Source organism: Aotus nancymaae, unplaced genomic scaffold (genome assembly GCF_030222135.1).
Source record: "Aotus nancymaae isolate 86718 unplaced genomic scaffold, 86718_ANA_hifiasm-v0.15.2.pri h1tg000014l, whole genome shotgun sequence".
NCBI classification, from domain to species: domain Eukaryota; kingdom Metazoa; phylum Chordata; class Mammalia; order Primates; family Aotidae; genus Aotus; species Aotus nancymaae.
The window spans coordinates 6,539,106-6,566,152 of record NW_026988425.1 but is presented as its reverse complement, the minus strand read 5'-3'; the positions used below and the strand labels follow the sequence as shown (position 1 = coordinate 6,566,152).

Below are 27,047 nucleotides of genomic sequence, written 5' to 3'. Positions count from 1 at the left end.
CAGGGAGTGACCAGCGTGTTCACTCAAGTATTTATGTGCTTGCTACGCAGGCTGTGAGGACAGTGGGGGCCTCTCGAGCAGGCAAGTGGAGTGAGGGTGCCAATCAGAGTGGCAGGAGATGGCGGGAGGGAGGGAAAGCCTGGCTACTGCTGTTCATGTTGTGCTGGGGGCAGACATGCTCCTTCAGCCCAGGTGACAAGGGGGAAACAGGGAACCTGTAGGGCAAGGCCCTTGAAAATGGAACAAGACAGGACCAGACTGCGGGGGTGGGTCTGCCCCTGCTAAGGACTGTGCGGCCTTTACCATAACAGGATTTGCCCTGCTGAGGACTGCACAGTTTTTATAGTAACAGAGGTCACGACCACCCAGGTGTACGTCTGCCCCTGCTAAGGACTGCGCAGCCTCTACTGTAACAGGAGTCGCGACCACCATTTAAAACCATGCACCTGGTCAGAGTCCCAAATACGTCAGCTCAACCAAGTCTCTCTGCCCGTTCTCAGGCACTGAGACCACCCAAAGTGAGTGTACCCAAGCCACATCATAATTTATCAACTTCCAATGGACCCTTGCGCAAAACCTGCAAATGAGGCACACTGAGCTAGAAGCAAAGTCTCTTTGTAATAACTAGAAAGAGTATTTTAACAAAGCTCTCCAAAATAACGGTTACTCAAAGCAAGCAAATTTTAAAAACGGCTATTTCAACATATCTCTAGAAACAATATTGTAGGAGAAATAATTTCAGTGTAGGCTGTATTATGAAAGACTCCTGTGGGCAGCTGAAAGCTGTAAGCATCTGAAGGAGCAAGGCCGCCGCGTGAACGCACTCCAGTCCTGCACTCTCGCCACGCTGGGCCACCAAGCACAGTACCTTCATGTAATTCTTGATGAACTCCGCTGCCCGGACGCCCGTCTCCATGTTAAAGCTGATGTCAACTTTCACTTCAGTCTCCTGATCTGTAAGCTTTATTATTGGTACCTGTAAAGATTTCATTTTAAAAAATGCTTTAATATGCAGTACTCTCCACAGTCGGGCATGAAAATGCTGCCAAAGCTGTAGAGAGATGTGGGGCTTTTTCTTAGTAATGAAAGGGGGTCAGAGAACATGTGTCAGTATCAGCAGTCCCTGAACCCAGGACGACCCCCAGGCCCCAGCCCCTCACAGCCAGGGCCCATGTTCTGCCCAGCCCCTGCAGCCCTGGATCAGCACCAGAGGTGACCAAACATCAGAGAGGGGAGGGGAGGGAGCCAACAGGGAACAGGAGACCAACCGAGTCCCTGCCACACGCACCCTGTGTGCTAGGGTGGGGAGAAGTGCTTGGCCCCCCACTTCTATTTGGTAGAATTTTTGAAATCATTCAATGTAACTTCAAAGCCATTTTTTAAACTGTGTGTTATACTGTTACTGTTTCTCCAAACAGTTATACTTTGGGTTTTCACTCTTTAAGACAATTTTACTAAAAAAATTTTTCCCCTAAAAAATTCAGCAAATAAAAGGCGATTTTTTTGAAATACTCTCTCTCACCAACAAACTATCACCGAAAGGTGCTCAAAAGCTGCTCCAGCAACTGTCCAGACACACTCACACCCCACCCTCCACCCCACCGGTAAAATTGTGTTCTTCCAGAAGATAAAGACAATGTTTCCTTCAGCCTTAAAAAATTAAAAGAGGAGTTCCTTTAACCAAAACAATCAGGGTCTAATGAAACGTTTAAATGCTAGTGAAAGGCAAGACAGGGACAGTGCATTCAATACACATCTATTCTGGGCTTTAAAGTCTATACTTGAAGGCAAACAACAAGGACTCAGTGTGTAAGGGCAGGCCAGTGGGGCCAGAGTCACCTGGACACCACTGCGACCACCAGGAAGGGTAAGCCCTGAGGCCAGTACGTTCTAAGAAGGCAGAGAAACAAAATACATTCCCAAAGGACTCATGAGAAACTGCTTCAGAAGTCAACACTCAATGGCTATGTCTTCCCCGACACCCAGAGTTCAAGAAGCAGCTTCCTTTCCGTTTCATGGACTCCTCCCCACAGTGGCTCCTGGCACTCTCCCGCCCTATACTTGCACACACTCACTGACAGGAACCCCAGATCCTGGAGATGGGGGTAACTCTGTAACATTCAGTTTGGGGTTATTGTTTGAAACAGACAAGCTTTCTCCTTAAACACAGCCCTCCCCCGGGTTCTCGTGCCCACGACAGGCCTGGGAAATGAGCAGTGGCAGGCTTCAGCCTCTCCCAACAGTCTACACTGGACCTCAGGCAACAGAGGAAAAGGTACTTAGTAGCCAACACGCCACAGTAATGAGGTCACTGGGACTCAGCAGTTATGGCAACAACTGCTCAATCTACTGTGTGCCCTCAGGACAGCCAGACCTCAGTTCCCCTACTCCAAAGGAGGTCGCCTGTCAGTATTCCCACCCACATCCCAGCTGCCCCCTGGCGCACACACAGGAGCAGCAGACAGCAGTGGCCTGGGCTAAACACAGGTGCTGCCTCGCACTGCCGCCGACCCACCTTGGGCTGCCTCACCTCTTTACACCTCAAGTTTCCTCAGCTGTAAAATGTGAACAGCATCAGTGTCTGCTGATGAGAGTGGCTGGGAGAGCTAAGTGCAACAAGGCCTGTAAGCATTTGAGAAAGTGGCCAGCCAGAGCTTGTCTCGGGCTAACGAGAAGAGCCAACAGCCTCTTCTGGAACCTGGGCCTGGAGGGGGCCTCTGGTGTTGCCTGCTCACTCCAGCCCACATGACAGTGACGTGGGCATGTGTACTTCGTTAACTTTCAGCAAAAGGTGCACCTGGTACGTGTGCACTTTTCAGTGTATATATCACGTTTTAAAACTCGCCCCCAGCCCCAATCAAAAGCATGTGACGATGAGAAAACCTGAATGTCCCCTCCCCTAACACCACACAGGCAGGAGGCTCCTGCCTTAACTTACACTCTGCTAAACACTATGAGGATGTAAATCATGCACCACTTAAGCTGAAACACAACTTTTAAAATGAAATGCTAGCGGGTAGCACAGGTGAGCCAAGCACTGCCATACAACAGGCAAGCACCTCACAGTCCCTGAGGGATATCATCTGGGACTGACATAAACCTTAGCAAGTACACACCAGACACAGTCTCATCTTCAAACTTCCCCCAAAGAGGCTTTTCATATACGTACATTTTTTGGAACAACAAAAGGGACCGCTAAGTTGTTCCTCTTGAATATAACTTAGCAAATGAGAATCATAAAAACTATGGTTTAGTCATGAGCCACACACTCCAAAATGGGCAGCACCAGAATGTCAGTGTCCCATTCCAGATATGAACCTCCTTTCCTATTCATCCTTACACAAGTAGACACAATCATATATTTTCATTCCAAGCACAGTTTAATGGGCTCACAATTCTAAAAGTTCAGACTGTCACTAAACAAGTTCTCAGTTGGTGATCATGACTATAAAACAAAAACATAATACACCTGTCTACGCCAGAAGTAGATTAATCTTCAAAACTGCAGCCAATAACTGTGTAAAATATCACAAGCTCGTGACACAGGCACATCCTGCGGCCACCTGGGCTGGGACAAGGCTCCTGCCGGGTGGAGGGGCTGAAGCCAGTACTCACCGTAGCCTTGTCAAGGACTTTGATGGAACACGGCTCAGCCACGTTGTGCTTCCGCAGGGCTTGCTCCAGCAACTGTAAAGGAGGACGCTCCCATTTCCCGAAGACCACCAGGTCTATGTCACTGACAGAAGAAAATGCACGTCAGCCACTGCTCCCCTTGCAACAACCTACACATTCATGTGGGGAGGATAAGCACCAAGGCACATGTGCCTGCATCTCCCCCAAATGCCAAGACACAATCTCACTAGGCTATGGCCATAAGGAGGTGAAATGCAGTTCGTGACATACAGGAGGACTTCCATATGTATGGAATAAGATGGAAAGCAAGAAGATTAAATTATTCGACCAACGGCGCTAGGTGGGTGAGGGAATTCAGATGAAAATGCCTGCCCCCACACCAGGCTGAAGCCCCGCTCTCCCAGTACCTACGCTGGCACTACCTACACTGGATCATTCCTGTGGACCCTGAACCTGTTTAGTTACCCACTGTCCCTGCCAACATCAACCCCCAAATCCTGAGATTATAGCCTCTTCAGCCTCCAAATGCTAACTAGCAGTGGGTTAATAGAAGTTAAACTTTTAATGAGACAGTGCACAGGAAATTTATTTGGACATCAAGAATCCTTAATGAGAAAATACTATCATTTTCCTATCAGGTAAAAATCCTTAGAAAATACTACTGAAACAGAATTTTGCTTGAATCTTCATTAAAACATAAGACCGATTTTTCAAACACATGTCCTAAAGTATCAGCAGAATGCTTTCTATTGCGTTGGCTTCCTACAGTTCTCCCACGTGTCTTCTTCACGTTTCCAGCATCCAGCATTCAGCATTTGTGCGCCCCAACAAATTAAGTGTGAGAGAAAAAATGCAAAGCAACGAATTCATCATAACACTAAATTAAATCTTATTTTCTGCCACTTTTCCCTCTGTAACCACAGTCTTTTCTTTTAGCTAGCATTTCTAACCTTAGACTCAATTACGAAGAATCTATTTGTAGCCCTTAATATTGCACAGACACATACCGGCCCCCAAATAAGCACAGACACTAGCCCATCCCCTGCAGTCAGGTACTCACCTAGTTGGAAGATAGAGACCAGTACTAAAGCTGCCAAATATCTGTACCTGAAAGAAAGAGTGATTGCCTTAAAATGTATACCACAATCCAAGCAGTCACACTACCATTATTTCTTACGAAAAGAAAGGTCTCACTATACCGTTGGGTAAAAAATAAAACCACCTTGGAAACTGATAGAAGGGACCACGTAACAATCAGTCAGAAAATTCCCTTTAAGTTAAAGACATGCCCCAAAAAGGAATGTTTTAAAACTCAAAATTAAATTAAGAGGTGAAACAAGTTTTGTCCTCAGCCTATAAACCCCCAAAGCTGAGGACTTTTCAGAGCTAGCTTCAAACCCTGCAACCTCTTCTTAAACCCACAGCTAAGGGGCGGAGCAGGGCTTTGTCCTAGGGCTCTGAAGTTTAAAGCCAAAAATATGTATCGTTTTTAAAAAGGAGAAGAAACTGGGTTGTCTTTGCCCACTACCCACCAAGAGCACACATGCCCCTCACAGCTGGGGCAGAGTCAGCCCCACTGGTCCACTGAGTCCAGCCCCGGGGGCAGGCTTCACGCCACCTGCACCAAGCATTCCAGAAGGTCCCACTCCACATGTCAAAAAGCACTTGTTTCTGCACTGCAAGAGTGGCGTGTGATGGTTTTACAAAAATGAACACATTATATGCTACCATGTGTGGTGGAAGGGGGGAAGCAGGAGTAGGGGACAGGGTGAAATTTCTAAATTTAAGGTGAATTTAAGAGAAACAATCACATTACCCCCCCCCACCCCACCCCACCCCCAAAACAAATCCCTTAGCCGACGGTCCTCGCACTTGAGTATACACCAGTACATCACACAGATGGCCAGGCCACCTCAGGTGTCTGAGGCAGCAGGTGCAGGTGTACCGGGAGCCATGCATTCCTAGCATTCCAGGCCACGCTGGCCTTCTCAATCCACACCTGGAGAACTGCTGCCTTGGGCCAACGAGAAACAGGTCTGTGTGGACCCAGCCTACACATCACAACCACAAGGCATTTACATTTACTTGCAGGTGACATGCAGCATAGAACCCCAAAAAACATACTCACATCAGCCGTCGGCCAAAGGTCTTTAACCACAGTTTCAATCCGTTTCACCACCTCTCTTCTCATAGCTGCTTCTTCAGGACAAGGGGACATGAAGTTATAAAAGTCAATTATTTCCTCATGTAGTCTAATGGACAAAAGAGAAAACATCCTAGAGTTACAATGAAACCTCACCACATTTCCTGTTTTTACATCAGGATAACACTCAAACATATTCCTGACCACTTAAATTCAGTTTCGTTTCTCCTCTGAAAGTATAAAATGAAATGAAAACTGTGTCCAACAAAATTACAAAGTCTGACTTAGCACCACTAAACAACTGAATTTTGTCAATATCAAACATTAATAAATTTACAACTGGCCATTGAAGACTTATCCGAAAAAATCACCTCAGGGACTTTACATGGAAAAAATGAGAGAATTCCATCCAGGAAGTGTGAAAGCAGCTTTCCCATGAATGTGGCACAGTCAGGCACAGTTCTGAGGGCGGGACCCAGCTCCAGTGTGTGCCCCAGGGCCCCATTGGCACCTCCCTGAGTGCCTCACGCTAAGGAGCATGGTAGGGCCTGAGATGGGCCAAGATGTGGGGAAGGAACACGTGAACAGGAAAAAAGGCACGTGAGTCCTCAGGGTCCCAGCAGCCCAGGTCTGCCCAAGCTACCTGGTGACCATCCACTAAATCCAAATTTCACCCACCACAGTCTCAGCAGAGAGAAACAGGGTCCCTGGAGGTAGAAAGCCAATCTAATTCAGTACTCAAGTATTTTCTCCTTAAGAGGCCAACAAGGAGGTTAACACCCAAATGCCTGTGGGACCTGAGTAAGTAGGGCCCCTCTCTCTTAACCAAGCTCCAAAGCAGTGTTTTCAAGCACCAGGAGCACGGCCTGGAAGATGCCTCATGCCACCACCTCAAAGGTGCTGATCTCCTTTCACCCCGGCGGCTCCAAGAGCTGAGGTCAGCCCTGTGGCCAGTGGCACCAGGCTGTCAGGAGTTAAGGCCAAGGCCTACACCAATCACTGTGGGAAAAGTGCCCTCATTCTCTTTTAAGGGATTAATTAAAGATGGAGAGAGGGGAAGGCAAATTATCCAATCCTAGGAATTATAACAAATCAAACTGGCCTGCTTCCATTCTAAGAATCCTAGGAATTACAATGAATCAAATTCACCTACTTCCATTCTAAGTTTGATTAATAAAGCAACAGCAGAAGACAAAACAGGGCCAGCCAATAGCTGGCAAAGTGGAAGCATGTAGCACCTCTTACGTGACCTCCCAGTGGTGAGTCCAAAGGTGAGTGGCCCCGCATCAGTCTACGGTTCGGCTCTTGTGTAAGGTTAATTTCAACTGTCTCTCACCTGGAGTATCACCGCTTCCCACCTCGCCAAAAAAGTCATTTGGAGTAAGCATTCCAAACCATCCATAGAGGGTTTAAGGCTAGGTTACAAGCACACACGAGACTTCAGTAGTAGCAAATACATGCTGGGCACCCTTGCTCACGAAGCACCTGCAAATCAAGCCATCCCTGGAGCCTAATTTTATCTATCACATTTCATTTTTAAAAATAAGAAAAAAACCTCACCCCAAGCATGGTCCCAATTCAGATAGCCACCAGTCCAGCTGTTAATGAATCCTAAAAGGATCATGCAACATTAAAATAATTTTTCCAAACTGATCAAACTACAAGAACTTGGAAGTAAAGCTTCTATCTTTTCAACAATTACTGACCACCAACTACATACTAGGCATTTAACTATCTTTTCTACCAGCTCAGTAGGCCTCTTTAAAGTCTGAGGTGTTACCTAAAATTTCCTACCACTTGGTAAAGTAAGCAGGACTAGATATGCCAAGTAAGCAGGTTAACATCCACTCCAGGGAAGAGCCACAGGCCAGCCTCTCTCCATCAGCAACAGTGTCTGAGTGGACCCCTTCACCTTCACCAGTCACTATCACTGTCACTGTGGAGCTGGTGGCAGCTGTTGGGGCTGGTGGGTAGGGGTACAAGGAGGGTGGAGACAGCACTGGGCTATCCATGAGAACAGCACTGGGAAGTCTGTCCACCTAAACCACTATGCCACGTGGCCTCCTGCACCTTGTAGTCCTGTTCTGAGGATAATAACAGGAGTAGGGAAATTTAGAGAGATTCTAATAAAGATGCGGGCTTGAAATTATTAAATAATTGGCCCAAAGTCATGGAAGAAAGCCAAAGCTAGCATGCTAAAACTCTATCCACATCCCCCAAATTTAACTCATTAAAGCATACTGTGAACAGGGCATTCCAATTTGCCAAAATGTCACTCCAGGTTTCCACCTGCAGAGTAGAATGTACTGTCAACTTTAAGCTGTACCTGAAGTAACAGTAACATTAAATAGGTTTCAGGACCTGTATAGCCACATTCTCCACCTTCAGGGGCATCCCCTACTATTAAGACACGCTCCATCCTCCAGGAAAGGAAGAGCACGGAGGTAACACTTGCTGCAGTCTGCCTCAGACACACAAAATCTGCGTAACACGGTATCTGTTCACTCGCAGATGTAAGAGGGGGTGGCTAGGTATTCCTCCCCTAAATCAGGAGAGATTAATGACAAAGCATGGCCTGCCCATGCTCTTAGCAGAAGTGGTGCTCAGGGGAATACAGGTCTCTGGGCCTTGGCATTGTGTCCAAACAATAAGATACATTAATAGCCACACCTGTCTGAAATCTGTAACAAAATGGACCTAAAAGTGAGCAAATGCTGTAACAAATATTAGATAATAAGAGCCAAGAATATTTTTGTTTTGCCTCCTCAGAACAGAAGGGACACTGCTGAGGGACCAGCCCAGCCATGCCTCTTAGATGAGGAAGTCGTACAAGAAGGTCCAGCGAAGTGCCCCACGGCCCTTCTTCCAAGAGAGCAGGGACCAGCCAGGTGCCACATGACTCTAGAACTGCCCATGAGGAGGAGTGGGAACCTGATGATGGCCTCGGGACAGTACCAACCGTCATCATAACGACCTCTGGGCTGACCAGAAAAGCCCCCAGGCTGCTTTTTGGTAGGCCCTTTGTGAGGCCCTCAGAGGGTGACAGGTGGAGGCCAGGTGGAACACTGACCAAGCTGAGAAAAAGTGCACAGTAAGAGCAGCCCAGCCAAATCTACCCACATGAGGACACCGCCCTGCCGTGCCCACCCAGTGGCCTCCCCAGCCCCTCAGCCTCCCTGCAGCCGGACGATTCTGGAGGCCATCTGTGGATGGACCCAACTGTTCATTGCTCCACCTCCAGTGCCCAGGACAGCACTTGCTGTGCATGGAATAAATTCATCGAGTTTTGCTAAGGTATTTTGCTGACCTTGTTGTCACTGCTCATGTGCATTCTCTTAAGATAACACCTAAAATTAATGTGCTGAAAATATTTTACCTCTGCACTGAATAACTTGATTTGTTAGCAGAAACCACTTAAATGGCCAACTATCCCTTTAAAAGTATCAACAGTCACTAAGTATTTTGGATGATCTCATTCAATACTAACATTGCCAGGACTTTTCACTGTCTGAGGAAGCTGCAGACATACCTTCACAGATTAACCCTGCTGACCACAGGCCATGTCGCCAGCATCAGCTACAACACACCTCCTTTACTCATCTATGACTTCAAATACTCAATACACCCACTGATTCAATTTTCCAAAAGTCTGCTGCAGAAGTATATCAATGAAAACTTTTAATCATTTCTACTCAACAAAATAGAGTAAATTTCTTCTTACGTTCTGACATACCAAACCTCCAGGGAATTTACAGCTGTCAAGACGTATACATAAAACCACACTAAAGTCTCCCATCCACAGACCAGTCATCAATACGTTTTAGAGCTCAATTTCAGTTCTGCTCACTAGTGTTCAGTCTCCAAATCAAAGAAAGTTCTACGCATTGACCATCAAACAATAAACCCCTCTACAGTGGATCAGAGGTGGCATCTCAAAGCAAGTAGGACACAGTGACAACCCTAGGCAGCTCCAGGGCCCTGCTGCCCCCAAGGCACGCCATCAGTCCCCTCCCCAAGGGAAAGGCTGGCAACACCTCGGGAAGCAGTGCCAACCAAAAGGCGGCCTGACTACCCTCCCTGCAGCCTCAGGCGCCAGTGAGACCTGGGAAGTGCCTGGGAGGGCTTTCTCAGGAGGCTTTTTCGGGAAGAAGATCGCACACAGCCTTCTGGTCTTGCCCCCTACTCCTGACACATTAGGCTGCTGCTCTCCAGCTGGGGGCTGTTAGTGGCCTCAGAAACTCCTGTATGATACAAATCTCATTCTCAGCTGAGGAGCTAAACAAACTGAGGTGGGGCCAAAGGACACAACGCCTGGAACACTGCACCCAGAACCGGGAGCAACGCTTTCAACTGCTCCGTGGTGACTTTCAGCCTCATCTTAGATTTTGTCACCATTTGGAGTTGGCTGTGGTGTAGAAAAGGAGCGGGATCTATGAACGAAGCAAGCCTCTGACGCTTGTCTCCATGAAGTGAAATCCTGGGACACTGGCAAGGCTCCTGCCCCACACAGAGCAGGGCAGCTTCCTGACAATCGCCATGGAGCAAGCCCTCAATGATTCAGTTTCTGATTATCTTAAGAAAAAAGGAAATAGTGACAGCAGAGTTTTTCAGTGATTTTTCATTGTAATCAGGAAACTACTAGAAAACAGAATTCAGAAATACTATTTCCTAGCGTACATTTTGACTAAAAATTATAGAGAATAAAGTTCATTGAAAAACAAAAGATCACTCTCATTTATAATCACTACCTTGTAAGAGTTCAAACCCATGGTAAGGCAATGACCAATTTCTCAATTTAGTAAATTCCCGATTTTCTGCTTTTAGTACTAAAAAGCAAGATCAGCAATGTTCTTGTATTTTAGTATCTGGTATATATGCTTGCTGTACATATTTATGAGACCCAAGTTACTGAGCTATTTCAAGAGCAGAAGAAGGATCCTACAGTTAGAGAACAAAACTCTATTATTCCATAGCCAATAAAGCTATTGATGAAAACAGGTGACCCATTTCAGGGGATGATTTTCAGCTTTAGAAGATGACCTAATGGGATTAACTGGTTTTCAAGTTTGTCTAAATTTGAATTAAAGCCAAAGCCAGGGTGGACTGACTGCTTTTGAAGCTGAGGCCAAAGAGGTGAAGCAACTCCACCGCACTCTGCCTCACCCAGGCCAGGGCGCTTCCTATGCCTCCCAGGGCAGAGCTGGCTCCTCCCCCATCTCAGCCCCAAGGCTCTGCCCTGCCTTCCCTACAAAACACAATTTCTAAGTTGTTCAAAGGTGACTTCTTCGTAGTCAACCCAAGGAGGACAGGCAGCTACACTGCAGTAGGTATAAAGGACAAAGGAACTAAGGGGCACAAAGGCAAAGGCCACAGCCCTGAAGCCAGGACACTGTATGTAAAACAAAACACTTTAGAAAGAACAGAGGAGCCAAAGAAACACAGCAAATACTTCATAATGCTAGACTCCGTGTGGGGAACACACAGAGCATGCTTCGGGTTTGCCTGTCTAGGACGTTCCCCTAGATTTTAAATCCAATAGCTTCTTTTTAAGCAAAGTGATGGTCAAAGGTCAGATTTCACTCAATGTTTAAGGGAAAGGAAATGTCACAAAAATGAACATGCCCTCCTCCGATCTGGTTACAAGAAATTTCAAGCCAGGAGGGTTGGCCTAAGCCTGCAGTCCCAGCTAGTCAGGAGGCTGATGTGGGAGGATAGGCTGAGCCCCAGGATTCGAAGCTACAGTGAGTGGTGATTGAACCACTGCACTCCAGCCTGGGCAATGGTGCAAGGCCCCATCTCAAAAAAAAAAAAAAAAAAAGGCCGGGCGCGGTGGCTCATGCCTGTAATCCCAGCACTTTGGGAGGCTGAGGCAGGTGGATCACGAGGTCAAGACAACGAGACCATCTGGTCAACATGGTGAAACCCCATCTCTACTAAAAATACAAAAAAAATTAGCTGGGCACGGTGGCGCGTGCCTGTAATCCCAGCTACTCAGGAGGCTGAGGCAGGAGAATTGCCTGAACCCAGGAGGCGGAGGTTGCGGTGAGCCGAGATCGCGCCATTGCACTCTAGCCAGGGTAACAAGAGCGAAACTCTGTCTCAAACAAACAAACAAACAAACAAACAAACAAACAAACAAACAGAAAAAAAGTTGTTTCAGCACCTTAAACTCACTGAGTATGAGCCACACTCTGAAGAACTGGCGCTTCCTGTTTTCCCAACTCACTGAAATTTCAGAACTCTCAACTCTCAGGTCTGCAGCTCTGCCCATGTTAATTATGTGCCTCAGTTTACCTTTAATGCCCCATTAATCTCATCAATTCTGAATGCTAGGGAAAAAGTGATTTTAACAAACTGCATGTAAGTTCAGTTCCCAGTCTTTTTTCCATTACAACCTAAATGCGACAGAAAACACTGGAAACTATAATTAACCGTTCATTTATTCTCTCCCTCTCCTCCTCTAACTCTTCCTTCAAAATCCTGAAAACTAGTGGTTTCTCAGAAATCAAAGTTCCCTCTCCTCAGCTCCACAGTGTTCACTATGCATTTTTTGCTTAAAAAAAAATGCCTTAGTGAAAATATTTGGAGTTAGCTACTGCAATTTTGTAGCTTTTATAACATGCATTGATGCAATTACACCAAAACAACTGATTCAGACACCACTGCGTTGAACTGACGGGGTCTGGATTAGTATTGAACTTTAACTAGGAAGAGCAGGTTGCTAAGCAAATCACAAGTAGAGCATAATGAGGAAATGACTGTACCGCTTCTACTATTTTGGGGGATCGATGATCCTCTTTAAAGCATCCATTAACTGATACAGTAAATGAGCTAATTATAAATCATTTTTATTTATTTTTAATTATGTTACAAGGAAACTAATACCTGCACAAATTAGAAAACCCAGAAGCAGGTCTTCAAGGCTGCTTTTTTTAAATCAAGGCTCGAAAGAAGGAAAAGCACTGAAACTGTAAATGAAACCCTTTGTTTTCTAGGGCTGCCCGTAAGCTGCTTTTGGAGCCTGCCTCCGTTTCTCCCACTCTGGGCAGGGACCTATCGATGTGCCTATCTTTCTACACAGGGGCTGTGAATGAAGCTGCGGGCTCAGTTAAAGGAAGGCCAGGCAAGGCCCCAGGAGAATATGCTTCAGAGGGAGGGGGCGCCTGACAGCTACAGACAGAGGAGGGGGCACACTCTCCTGGAAAAGGAGCAGGAGCTGTGAGCTTCCTGAGACGGCCAATGCCAACTCAACCAAAAATGTTAAGGTTAAGACCAACTAACATTCACAAAACAGCCAGGGCAGAAGGGCTCTGTAGCTTAGGAATCAATGCAGAACTCAGATCTACATGAATTCCACTCACAGCAAACGTAAGCCTTCTTTCCCCTTCCCTCCTGGAATGAGCCACATAAAATCCTGGAGCAGGTGACGTCCCAGGGCCAGTCAGCCTCACTGAAGGGTGACCAGACGGTGCCTTTGTGAGTGCTGGGAGGCACAACACTCTTTCACCCAGGTAGAGCAAACCCAAGCACACTGCAAATGCCATGCAAAGGTCCTGGGGCCACTCAAAGGAGAAACGCCACAATCTTCTCTTCCCCGCAGAACAGAAAGAAAGAAAGGGCTTAGGTACCAGAAGCTTGCAGTAATTAAGCCACAGAAAAAATACTTAACTTGGGACTCTGCATTGGTTCTAAGCCCACTGCTGAGAAGAAAATGAGGCACCAGACCAGGTGAAGTCCTGCATCTCACAAACTGAGTGGGCAGATACTCCAGCAGTGAAGTCAGAACTACTCAGAACCACCCCATGCCACAGGTACCACCCGGAGCAAAACCAGAGGAGCTACCCTACCTGCTTAACATGTCCTCAACCCAGCTCACGGCAGAAAAACACCAAGGGGTTCAGTCTCCCAACACTGCAGTCTGAGGCACCCCACAGTGCAATCGAGGACCCACAGACTCTGCAAGAGATTAAGGAGAGACCAAGAAGGCACTTCCTGAGCCCCAGCTGCTGGCTCCAAGCCACCTGCCACCCAGCCTGGCAGTGCAGCCACAGCACAACTGCTGACTACCAAAGGCCACCTCTGGGTGCTCCGAGGGAACCACGCCCGCTGTGAAACTGTGTAACTGCAGCTGGAAGCTAGCGCAGGCCTTGTTTGCTAGCTCAAGCATCTGATTGCTTTTGAAATGGAAACAGCTATACTTTGCTGTCTTTCCAGATACGCTTACACTGCATGAAAGATAAGTGAGCATCATCTTTTGCGGCAACAGTACAAAGTAAGAGCCAAGAGGCTAAAAACATGAATATCCTGGGACACTACACAATATCCACATTACCAACATGCACACTAGATCCTCCCAAATAGTCTCTGAGGCAAATACTACTATTTTCATTTTTTAGATGACAAAACTAAGTATTCATTAGATACATGGTAACTGGTCCAAGACCACACACAACCAGGACTCAAGTCTTCAACCTGAACTCTGAGCCACTGAGCTGGAAGTCACACTCAGGAAGGAGCCCAACACCAAAATAGGCCAGTCCTTTCATAAAGAGTGAAAAGTTGTAAATATAACTCCAATTATTCAGAAAATTACGTACCTCTATACAGTATTTTAAAGCTGTTTAAAAGAGCTTTTTAAGGACAGGAGAAAATGCTTACCTAGTATTCTTTTAAATTAAATGGTACATTTGCTACATATTTAAAACAGCATTAAAAATGACATGTTCAAATGTTAATGGAAAATCATAAGTAGTTTCTGTAGTTTCCAAATTTTCTTCAATAAGTACATTATTGCTTTTAAAGGAAGCATAATCACTTCAGTTTTACTAATTCATACTGCAATGGTCAAAGAGCAGACATCACCGTGCCTGCCTTAAGTCTTCTGTTAAGAATCTGGTATCCCCCAGCTTTTACACTGAAGTCATACCAGTAGGGGCTCTCTCTGGGCTCTGCTGCCCAGCACTAGAGACCCTCACGCTGCTGACGCTGTGCTCAGCTCCTAGCCCCACATGGTGAAAAGGCCCCTTCAGCCCTAAAGTTCTGGGTCTGGACTGCAGCCGTACACGTCCCCACCCTGCCAAAGGCAAGGGCCCTGAAAAAGCTATCCCACAATCTTGAACAACCCCCAGATACAAAGAGCTATATGAGGGAAGTGTTCTCTTGAGTACTCCAACCAGACTAGTAAGGCCGATCAGGTTCTCTTGACCATGCCAGCTCTCAAAGGCCCTGCTGCCAGGGGGCTGTGCTGAGTAGGATTCCAAGGCTACTATACAGCCTTAGTAGAAAAAAACTATTGAGATTCATTAGTGATGATATTGCACCAATACTCATTAGCTTACATTTACCATCTGCCTCCTGTGACCAGTCTGACATGCTTCCCGGAGTCTGCTGAAACCACCACTGCCACCCCATTCTACAGACGGCTCAGAGGCAAAGTACCTGCCTAAACCTCACAGGCGCTGTGAGAGCCCAGGCAGCAGCTGCATCTCTGCAGCCCCTGCCCTCCGCAGTCAACCTCCTGAGGCCCCGCCAAGATGGCAGAAAACAACTATTCAAGAAAGGACTATACAACAGGCTGGAAATCACCAATTACACAAAGTATGAGCGAGTAAATGAGAGAAAGAAAATAACTCACTGGATCCAAAGATGTACGTCGATATTAACGCACAGCAAGCAGATGGGATTCGCGGTCTGCAGTTACTTACCATGAGCCTCTGCGCAGCGCACCCTGGCTGACTCTGGCAGTAGGGCCGTGGGTAGAATGATGAGATGCCGTCCTCACTCTCACTGAGTTTATATGGGAGGGACAGGGGGCCTAATGGGGGAGATAAGTACCCAAAATAAACCAAAAAGGTGCTATGCAGAAATTTAAACTGGTAGCCACAACTGTAAACTTTAGGTTGATCAGGGAGAGCTTCCCTGATACCAAGGGGCTGATACTGAAGCTGAGATGGGAAAGGCAATGAGCAGCCAGCTGTGGAAAGACAAGGGGACAGCACTCTGAAACAAGGGACAGCAGGACGGGGCTCCGGGCCCCCAGGTGGGATGGACTGAGAGGGCACCAAGGGCACCGGCACAACCCAAGCAGCGGAGTCTAAGACCAGGCGTAAGTGTTCCTGTCCCCATGGGCCAGCTACAGAGCAGAGTCCAAAGCCTGGAGGAAATGCAAAATGGACCAAAAGGACTATGCCCTCAGAAAGCCAGGGTGCAGAGCCCAGGTGCCAGCAAAGACCCCACCGCTTCCCGCCGAGCCTCAGCACTCCTGAGATGCCAGGCCCTCAGCCTACCTGCAGCCTAGAAGGGGAGAAGGTCCCAGGCGCAAGGTGGGAGGGGGATAAGCAGCCCTAGCAAGGGGTTGGTGAGCGATACCCGTAACGTGCCAGCTGTGTGAGGGCAACACAGTGGAAAAGGGAAGGGAAGAGGGAGCCCAGCATGGACAAGCACCGGAGCCAGGGATCAGAGAGGAAGCCCAGGACGCCCCTGCTCCACAGAAACACCCAGTAAGGACACATCAAGAAAGCACAGGGTAGACGGTGACAAGGAGTGGAATAAGACGCCCTGAAGAAGCAACTGCGCTAGGGTGGCGAGCTGGGGACCAGGTAGAGCCCATATACTAAGAGAGCTAAGGTCACCCCAGGGAGGCTGGGCCAGGCGGGACAGACACTACCACCCGTGGGAATATGGCACCAGTAACAAAGTATCCAAGACTCAAGAGAAACACCTCCCATGCTAAGGCCAACCTCAGTCTGCATCCGGATCTCAAGGAACTGAGGCAGCAGTCCGGCACTGGAGGGAGGGTGCTCAGGACAGCTGGGCAACCAAAGGCAACTGCCCATCCCTGGGGACTGGGTCTCACCTCTGATTCCACACAACCCTCCAAGCCAGAGAAGACAGGCAACATGCATGGGTTCTGAAGCAAAGAGTGGCCCAGTCACCTGCAACCCAGGCACATGGCAGCTTCAAGGTGTACACCCCCAATCAGTTCTTATTCAGGAACTTCGGCCACTCAATGCACATGACAAAAAGCCACCGATCTGCAAACACAGCGGAGGACGGTGGATGCCAGGTCGAGGTGGCACAGCACGGGTCACAGCCAGAGGACACCGCAGGATGCCCCACAGGAGCACAGGGCTGATCCCACAGAGCTGACCAGACGTAATGCTGGGGGTGTCGCCTCAAAGAAACTCACCAGAAGCGTGAACCACGTTAGGAACTTTGAAATATTGGGAAGCAGTTCTGGGAAGCCTGCTGGTAGTGAGTGTGAGGTCTGTGGAATGTGCTGCAAATCCTGGTTCACCAGGCAGGGAGGGAGACTGCAGACCCTTCAGGAGCCCAAAGTGCCTGGGGTCAAATGATGTCCCAAGTGCAACACAGGGATGTGGCTCCCCTACATGGTGCTGTGATGAGGACTTAAATGAATCCTCACTGGTAAGTGCTCAGCACAGGGCCTGGCCCTCAACCAGGGCTTCCTGCAGTAGTGGTCATACATTGAACCAACCGTGAATGCTGAAGATTCAGACATAGAAACACCACCACGCACCGCAGGAGGGGAGAAACGTAACGGCTGAGCTCCAATCTACACAGCCCAAGTAAACCAAGACTTCATCAAAACTTTTACTCTGATGCTTCTGCGCTTAGCCACTTAAGCTTTTCACCATGTTTTATGTTCATAGTCTCAGCAGTATCTCTTAGAAACCAGTATTTCCATCTGAAGTTGGACATTTTTCGCTTTCAAGCAAAATAATTCAGCTAATTTTATGTAAAGATAAGACTTTTAATGTAAGTATTTCTGACCAATCCATGTGTCCACGTACACGAGCCTAGAGAGAGAGGTCCTACAGTGGCAGTCACCTAATTGTGCTTCTGGGTGGTAGGATTGAGTGACTTTAGAGCTTTAAAAAACAAACCATGAATCAGTTTTAAAAAACAATGTCATTATTTTTAAGTTAGCACAAAGCACTCTTAGAAACAACCTCTAGCTTTAAAGCAATCAGCAAATGGCAGTGTAAGAGGGCACACACAGCAGGTGGTCCCCAGTCTCACAAAGGAGCCTCTCTCCAACTGGTGGTGACAGCACCAGGTCTTCCTGTTTGGTTGAGAGAAGTCACCCTCAGAATCCTCTTGGGAAAATCAGGGCACCAGCTGTCCATCTCTGGAGTCTCTGAATCATTCGGAGACTGGGCAGGCCCTCAGATAGCATCGGCATCTGTCCTGAGAAGCCAGACATCAATTCTGTGGACCCAGAGACTGGAACTCAGCATAACTGTTTTCCTCTTCATTAGCTTACCCCTTTGGACAATTCTTGCTTTGCTCAACATTTTCAGTGGCTGAGTGAGACTACCTGGATTCCAACGCCGGCTCTGCACCTACCAGTTGTGTGACCCCCGCCACCTCTGCTGTGAACAGCCTCTCCCGGGAGGGTGGCAGAGACACTGTATAAAGGGTGAGGTCTCAAGTCAGGCCAGGAGTGATTACTATGTGGCGAGGACTGTACACCACACACTTGATGGCAGCAAAGGAAAAGCTGAGGTCCCCACCGGTTAAGGGAGGCTCTGTGAACAGCAAGTCAACTTCACCATCACAGGCCTTATGGCTTTATTCTAAAACCAATCCTAAAACACCCTTTTCACTCAACAAGTCTGCAAGCTTCAGTTCATTCCGCACCTTCATCTCCCTGGATAGTTCCCACAGGTTCCCATCCTTTCGAGTGTGGTCTCGGTGCACTCTCCTTCCACCCATCACACTTGTACTTCAGCATGAACATGTCCCTTCTGAGGCAGAACCACAAACTCTAGACAGATTCCCCATTAGCTTTCTTCCATGAGGTAACTCGTAATGACACTTTAGAATTTCTTTGCATTTCACAGGGCATGCAAGGTATCCTCTTCTAATTTTTGGCCATCATTTTATAGTTGTTCATTTTTTATAATGTTTTACATAAGTTTAGAGAAGATGCCTATAACCAAAATATACTCTACCACATTGCACCACGGGCCCATCTCTGCCAATTCATGGAGGTCTTGCATCGCTCTTCACTCCACCACACCAGCATCCCCTCTTCGGGGAAGTTGGAAGGAGCCTGGGTTTGAGCACCACACAGGCCGGCATCTGGGCACCAGTGCCTTTATTTTCCAGCAGCGCCTTGGGCAAGATGCTTGAATCTCTTAACGCTTAATTTTTCTCTCTTGAAAATGCGTTCTTGTCCAGGATTGCGAGACTGCATGTCAAGCCCCCACACAGCAGTGCCGACTCTGAGGCGGCTGTACTGCCAGTCCTGCTTTGTCTTTCAACTGCCAACAGCAAGTAAACAGCTCATCAGATGCTCCACTTCTCAGAGAATGCAACTTCTAAGAATACTCCAGGTGACGGAAATCCCGCTCCACACTGCAGCCTCCCTCCAGGCCAGCTCTGCAACAGTTCGAGAAAGCACAAACCCCGAGCGCACTACCACGCAAGACCAGCTTCCCGCCAAAATCCTCCCAACATTCCCAAACCCAGAGCTGTTGACTTTGTCCTATGGTGGCTGTCAAAGCACCCCACCACATCTGAATCTGATCTCTTTAGAGAAACAAAGTGAAAGGCCCTCTACCAACATATCCGAACCATGTTCCTAGAATGAGTTGCTAGGTTCCAACCCCACATGTTGGCGATGTCTTGTTCAACTGAACGCTTTCAGAAGTCAAGTGCAGCACCTTTTGCCAGATCACATCAGCCTGTCAAGGCTTCAGTCTTCTGTGTACAAAACAGGGGTAATATCACTCATTTCATGGGTCAGCTCTGGGAACTCAAGGAGCAAACTCATGGAGACAGCTAAGACAAAAGAGCCCCACGCACAGGAGCCACAGTGGTGCTGGGGACCAGAAGACTGTTCAGAGACGGAAGTGACCGTCTGCACCATCATTAACCCACATGCAAAAATGCAAAAAAGCTGACAGACCCATCACCTGCATGCTGGAGTAGAGACACTCCAGGTCACAACAGCTGCTCCGTGTTGTGCTCCGCTATGAACCTATTTTATGCTTCATGTGCTATTAAAACAGCGGCTTTTTGAAAAGGATTTGCATTGGAAACTCAAACAATTTCCAGAGCTTTCACAGTGGTAACTTGCTGAGTAACACACTTTGACTGTTGTACGAGTTTCGATTTATTTCAGCATCAGTTACTGCATCAGACAGTTTCAAATAAAGAGTCTGAAGGTGCTGCAGTTCTGAGCTATCCAAATATATGGCCATTTAAATTTTAATTCTAAGTAAATAAAACTCAGCTCCTCAGTTGCATTTGTCACATTTCAAGTGCTCAAAAGTCACATATGGCCAGTGGCTACTGTATTAGTGCAAAAATATTCCACCTCTACAGGAAGTTGCACTGAACAGCACTGTTCTAGTTGCCTATTATCGTGCCCTGGCCCTTCATTTTGTTTTCCCTCACTATACATAGAACGCTGTGTTAGAAGCTGCAAAGAGTTCAGAAAACACTTCATCCACTCCTTCTACTATGTGCATGGAATAAAAAAACCTTAACCAACTTTAAACGAGTTGCACAGAGCAGCACACACACCCCTGACAAAGTACATCAAGAGTACCCTTGACTCTGGGGAGATGAGATTCTTATTTAAAGCTGTAGATCAGTGCTGATGTACCTTCAGAACAGTTTAAAAAAAAAAAAAAAAACTAGAACAGACATTACTGAGGCATTGTTAAAAATTTTTTTAAATAGAAAGGTATCTTTCACACCCCTCCAGCCCCCAACTCCAAAGACTCAGAACATTCCGTCTTTAGCAGTTTTCATTTTGGTCTAAAAGTAAAAGTTGTATTTTCAAAAACCAAGAAAAATGCTTTTCCCATCCAGCTGGCAACAAGAAAGACTTAATTTTTGGTTTCAATTTCCTTAAAGAGAGGAGAAAAGGGCAGCAGTGGCCTTTTTAATTTCTCACGTGACAGTTCACAGAGTGCTTCCAAATCTTGAATATGCCCTCTGAGGCGGGTGCCACAGGCTCTGCGTCACAGGTGGGGAAACTGAGGCTCAAGTTAGAACCCACGGCAAAACCAGCCAAAGCCAGACCTGTCAGTATGACATGGGCTGACTGAGCTAGTCTCTCGAGAGCCAAGCACGTGGCTCCCAATGCTGCGAAATGGACTCCAGCCAGCAGGTTTGAAGCAGAAACATCAAAATAATTTGACTTTTCATTTCCCTTAAACTACTCCACCCTAGCCATTGCTTCAGATAGACAGAATTCCAGAAATGTTACAATGATCTGAAATCTCTTTAAAAACATCGAAGGATAGAAACCACCTAACTCCCACATCCTAGCACTTTGGAAACTAATTCCAGTCTTAAGCCACAGGAGAGCCTAACTGGTTATGCAGAGCAGCTGATTTAGGAAAGAAAAAGATCACAAGCCCACAACAAAAGGCCTGTGGTTGACAATCAAAGACATTCTCTGCCAACAGGGACCCTCAGAGCTGCTCCCATCTAGCCCGCCCTGTCAGCTGAGAGACAGACAAACTTCTGCAGAGATCCACGCGAACCAGGCCCACCCCCTGGCTCACTGCCAACAACGCAGTGCACATCACCAGAGTCCAGGACACGAGGGACAGGCTCACAGGGCACCTGCTAGGTGGCCAATGGTGGACACTTCATTTCCATACTTCTCCAGGCTAACTTTTCATAGTTAGGTATTAATTTTTATACTAAGAAACAAAGAGCAGTTAAAACTAAATGATGTTTTTCAAATACAGAATTTTCTTGAATGTTTTCTGCTTTTGCATTCTACATTGTAAAACATAAAACTAGTTTAGCCACTCTCCAGGAAGGAAAGCAGATAAACTGCAACAGACTTTACTTTTTTAGACTCTAAGACAAACAACAAAAGTTTTCCTCAGCATTTGGTTTATGAACACTCCATCGACATGCCATCCCCCACCTGCTCGCCTGAGCTGGCAGATCCTCTTTCTGCTCTTCTTGCTTTGGAAAGTGGTACTCAGTGGCTACCGTGTGCTTGGCACTAAGAATGTGGGCTCTAATACAGCTCCTCATACAGCTTCTCCTTCCCTGAGGAGACTCAGGAGGGTAGTGGGGTCAGCTTTATAGGAGCAGCAATAACCCCACAAGAGCCAAAGGCAAAAAAAAAACCAGAGCGGGCTCAGGAAGGGACAGAGGGAGAACTGGGTGGGAGTTTTCTTGTCCCTCCTAAAGGAGGCCCTGTGCTCTGAAGCCAAGGTTCTGGGGAAGCCAACATTCCTATAAACCTGGACTGGCAGGACAAGTGTTGCCCACATCTTCTGCAAAGCAAAGAGGACTGCTATGACCTTAGAACGGGGTTCCAAAGGTGACTCTTAGGTGAGTCATCAACCGCCACCTTTCCTGCATGGGAATGACACCTTTCCTAAGCTAGCGGACACCTCATGAACAGGACACCACATGAACAGAACTTTTCAATCACCGTATTTTCCTGTATTCACATGACTTTACTGCAAACTTTTCTTAAATGATGTATTTTAAAGAACGTCCATCTGAGAGCAGTGCAGAAAGGTTTCCACAGCTCTCCTGGTTATGGTGGCTGCTTGAGTTCAGTAGTAACCAAGCCAGAGGACAGAACCAGCAATCTCCAAGAGTCATTGTGATGAGCTGGAGTTCAGTCACGGGAAAAGTGTTGGACAAGAGAAACCACAACCTCCTCATCAACCGATTCCACGGCAGGGGAAGTCTACCCACAAAAGAGCCTCCTTCCCTCAAGGTCCTACACCCTACTTCTTGGAACCTGTGGCTCTGGTGAGGTTATCACACCATGATCATGTTGTATGACTACATGACCTTAAGGTAGGCAGCTTATCTGCAGCAGCTTGACCCAATCACACAAACCCATAGAAGCAGGGGACTTCCTTCAGCTGGTGGGAAACGTCAGGGAGATTCAAAGTACTTGCTGGTTTGCAGATGGAATGCAGGTGGCCTTAAGAAGCTGAGAGAGCCCTACCCGCTTCCCCTGCTGCCAGCTAGTAAGCAATTACGGACTTTGGTCCTGCAATGAACTGAATTCTGGCAATAACAGGAATGTGCTGGTAAGAGGAGGTAAGAAGACCCAAGCACCAGCTGAGAACACAGCTGGCCAACATCTTGACTTTAGCCTTGCAAAAGCCTGAGCAGAGAACCCAGACCTGCCATCCCTGATCTGACATACACAACCCGCGAGAACATAAATGAGTGTTCTCCTAAGCCTCTGAGTTTATGCTAATTTGCTATACAGCAACAGAGAACTACTACAACACAGAAATCTCAAAAATGGGATGTTGTATTAGCGTATATCCCCCGTGTTGAGAGAAAAGGCATCCTGACCACCTCACTTGGGCACATATTTACACCAGGTCAGGAGTCTTGGACCCCTGTCAGCACTGACCAAGACCATCTGCCTGCCCTCCCTGAGGTGCCTGGCTCCCGAGGCAGGTTCACAGTGGCAGTTTTCAGAGAGAGCGAGGCTTGCCGTCCAATTCACTGCAGAGAAGAGACACCATTGACAAGCTAGCCACACCTAGAAAGGGCCTCTCCACAGCAACACTGTGGCTTCTTCAATCTTCCTCGAGTCTGGGTGGTCTGACTCTGCTACCCCTCCCCGCCTTTAGTCCAAATTCTGGTTGAATCCTCAAAAATCAAGTTTCTAAATTTGAATATCAAGGTTTTTTTCTAAAACAACCTTTTTTACTCCACAACTACAAAATCAGATCCTAAACCCTATGACCTAACCGAGGCATAAAAATCCTTATTTTCCAAGGATAACTACTAACTCTCCTCCCACAGGATGCTTACATGAATCCCTTTAAAACAAAGATTAAAATCGCACGTTAAATAGTGACCAAGGAAAGTTTGAGACTTTACCTGTACACAAATCTTAGAACTTTTTACTTTAAAATATTTACTTAAAATTACTTCACAAACATGCATTATTAATTATTCCTGAGAAAAAGCAAACTCTGTTTTTCCATCAAACGCTCACAACAGCAAGACAGAACCCACTTCACTCTGACTTCCACAGCACAAGCATTAAGTTTTTTGTTTTTGTTTTTTTTTGTGAAAGGATTGCAGGCCTCTCATTCCCAGCCAGTTTAATCCTCCGACCCTCCTTTTCCAAAGAGTCTGTCGTGCCCTCCTGGGCAGCCCTTCTCCAAGTGTCAGCTGTCCTGACCTGGCCAGGCCTCCTCCATCAGTGGCCAGACATGCGGTGCAAGCAGTTCTCCAGCACAACTTTCCTCAACCCCAGCAAGCCAGCGTCTTGCACTCAATTTTCAGTTTCACCTTGTGGAGCTTGGCCATGGAACAACAGGCAGGAACAAGCGATGTTATTACTAAACGAGAGGAGTGTTGGAAGAGTTCATTTATGAAATTAACTCCGCCTCCAACAGTACAGGATCAAGTATCAGCTGCTTAGTGTGATCCTCCATGCTTCTCTCCACAAGCTTATACCTCTGGGACTCTGAGAGTGAAACCCAGAAAGCAAAGCCCACAAGTGTCACCGCTGCCCTCTGAGGCAGGTTTTGCAAGAATCTCTCCCATGCGTCCTGGACACGCACAGGAAGGTATGGGAGGGAAAGGCCCCTAGAGTGATGCCCCCCTGCCCTCCGTGCTCCGTAGCAGGCCCTACCCAGCGTCACAAGGATGTTTCGGGCAGCTCACACCTGCTCTACTTTATGTCAGTGAAGTCAGGCTGGAGGAAGAGTGGGATCCTGGTTGCGCCTCCAAGCTCTGATGCCTTCAGGAAAGTATTGAAAAACAAACATGCCCCAAGTTGGAAATGACTCTCACCAGGGGCCCCTGGGGCACGGCTGACCACATCCCTATGGTGACATTTGTTGGTCTCTCTCAGATTTCAAATTAAGAAGAGAATTTCCTTTGAGTTAATGGAAGATATTAAAAAGTGAGATTAAATAACATCAAGAAAGCTGCAAAAAGGAAGCTGCATACACCTGCTGCACACTGCAGGCACACCTGAGATGGCACAGCCTTCGAAAGGCCAAACTCTGAATAGAAGCTGTTCAGGGCCTGGGACACCTGCACATGTCTTCATTCAATTACACTATTCCTGGGTCTCTGTAACACACCAGTAAGGACGTGGCCAAATATCTGAGGGCCACGCTCCCACTGTCACTTAATCAGGACTTTTAACCTGAAGGTTTCCAAAGCTGCTAGAAGAACCATGGCAAAATAACAATAGCCCAAAGCACTGCTGGGTCAGGAGATGAGAGCACATGCCAGTGACAGCAGTCAGAGGCTGGGATGCAAAGGGCCCAGGGCCCGTCCACACACTTGCCCACGTCTGTAGGTCAGAAGCCCAGGTCAACAGCACGGCTCACGCTAAGCACACCATTCCCAAAACAAAGGTTTGGGATTTCAATCAAACAATGTAATAAGACTAGAGCCAAAACCAGCGTTTCACCTCCTCTTCTCTGAAGGTTCTTGCACCAATCCCTGTCCTCTTTCACCTGCTTTTTCTTCATCCTACTTGAGGCAGAAAGCACACTGGCAGTCTCACAAGTCCAAGCCTCCAGGCAAAGTTTCCAAGGACAGAAAACTCCTCCCCAGAAAAGGACAAATAGTGCGGGTTGCCACATGGGCTACCAGGCAAAGACCCAACTGGGTTCAGCCGATGTGCCACAGCAGGCTCACCCTCCCCTGAGCACTGCAGACTGCATTTTCAGAAGTGCACGTACTGGGATTGTGCCACAACCCCAAGCAGCTTCTCAGCAACAAGGTCCTTTACTATTGGCCAGGCCAGGTGTGTCTTTAATGCAGTTATTTCCTTCTCTAAGCCCCAACTGAAAGACTTTTTGGTGGCCTTTCCCAACACTCTGGGTAAGCTGGTGGCCAGAAGCAAGTTCCAGACAGAACTACTTCTTGATACCAAAAGATTAGTTCATGTAGGACCAACAGGTCATGTGGAAATGATCACCAGGGGCACCCGGCTTCCTCTAACCACAAGCCCAACTCCACCACTGCTCAGGTTTACTACTTCCTGTTCCTTCTGAAGAGCAGCTGAGTAGCTGACCAAGCAGAGGTCACCCTGCCCTTCTAGGCATATAGCAGGTGATCCTCACAGGCCTCTATGGGCAGAGGTGGCAGGAAGTGGATGCACCCAGGGCCATACTGGAAGCATGGTACACACCACCTAGATAGGCAAGGAGAGATCTCAGGCAAAGGGGAAAAGGAAGGTTCAAAGAACATGACTGCAGTATGAAACCAGAGCTCCTGGGGGACTTCAGAGCGCTCTCTTATGCCCTACACCATACTGCCTTACAGCTGGGTTCTACTAGGTGGACAAGGGCTGGGGCCAGGACCCAGGACCCAGGGCCATCAGAGCAGCAGAGCCCTGGAGGTGTCGCTGAGTTTTAGGCTTTAGTCTTTAATGTGGGGGATTGGAGATGGGGGAGGTGTCATAAGAGGGTGAAGGGGAACCTGACCAGACCTGCTGGCAGAGAAGATCGCCCCAGTGGCAGTGATGGGAAAGGACCCAGGCAGGGCCAAAGTGCATCAAAGGTACCTCTGGCTGCTTTAGCAATCTCCACAGAGGTGGCAAGAGCCTGCCTGAGCGTGGAGGATAAGGTGTGGAGAGATTCAGAGGGCCAAACACAGCATCGGATCAGTGACTGGACTTGGGGGATGAAGAAGGTGAGAGGAGACTGCACAACCGAGCAATCTCTTGTGCACTAGGCAGGGGGCTTGTGGGCAAGTTTCAGGGTGGGTCAAGATTACAAGATTGTGTCTCCCGTGCTGTCCCTGCCCCAGAAAATCCCCAGATCCTAGCACAGCACCTGGCCCAGTGGGCTCATTCACTAACAAAAGCAACACTACCTACTGAGGCTGACTAGAGTTACCAGGAGGATCTTGGGGACCCCAAGTGAGGTGCATGGGGCCTGATGCACTACTGCTCTCCAAGGGCAGAGGTACAACACAAGACTGGCAGAGACCATGAGTCTTCCTATTCTTTCTAGCGCCAAGAGACACAGAGTTTATTCCAGTTACATAACAGGCTGTAAATGTAAAGGTCCACCCAAGCGAGTCCTTAGGTATGTATTGCTATATATCAAGAAAAAGCTGCTCCCAACCACCTACTCTCAGAAAGTTCTACAAAATAGAACCGGAGAGAGAGAGGAGAGGAGGCTGCACTCCCACCAGGGTCTGCAGTGCATGTTTAGGCTTCGAGGAATTTAGAAAGTAACACTTGGTGCCCAAGCCAGGTGAAGTAAGTTACAGAACATGCAGCTATTACAGAGTATCACACGCTTTA

General features: G+C 47.5%; 1 protein-coding gene across 2 annotated transcripts in view; it reads right to left on the bottom strand.

The window, feature by feature from the left end:
* The window catches only part of TENT4A (terminal nucleotidyltransferase 4A), a 43,291-nt gene that overhangs the window by 13,879 nt on the left and 2,365 nt on the right, over nucleotides 1-27,047 (bottom strand). For both annotated transcript variants that reach the window (XM_021675366.2, XM_064375852.1), the window contains exons 2-5: nucleotides 5,762-5,885; nucleotides 4,694-4,740; nucleotides 3,616-3,736; nucleotides 869-976 (exon numbers count right to left, since the gene is read on the bottom strand). In XM_021675366.2, coding sequence (XP_021531041.2) covers nucleotides 869-976; nucleotides 3,616-3,736; nucleotides 4,694-4,740; nucleotides 5,762-5,885 — 400 coding nt within the window. The remainder of the gene's footprint in view (nucleotides 1-868; nucleotides 977-3,615; nucleotides 3,737-4,693; nucleotides 4,741-5,761; nucleotides 5,886-27,047) is intronic.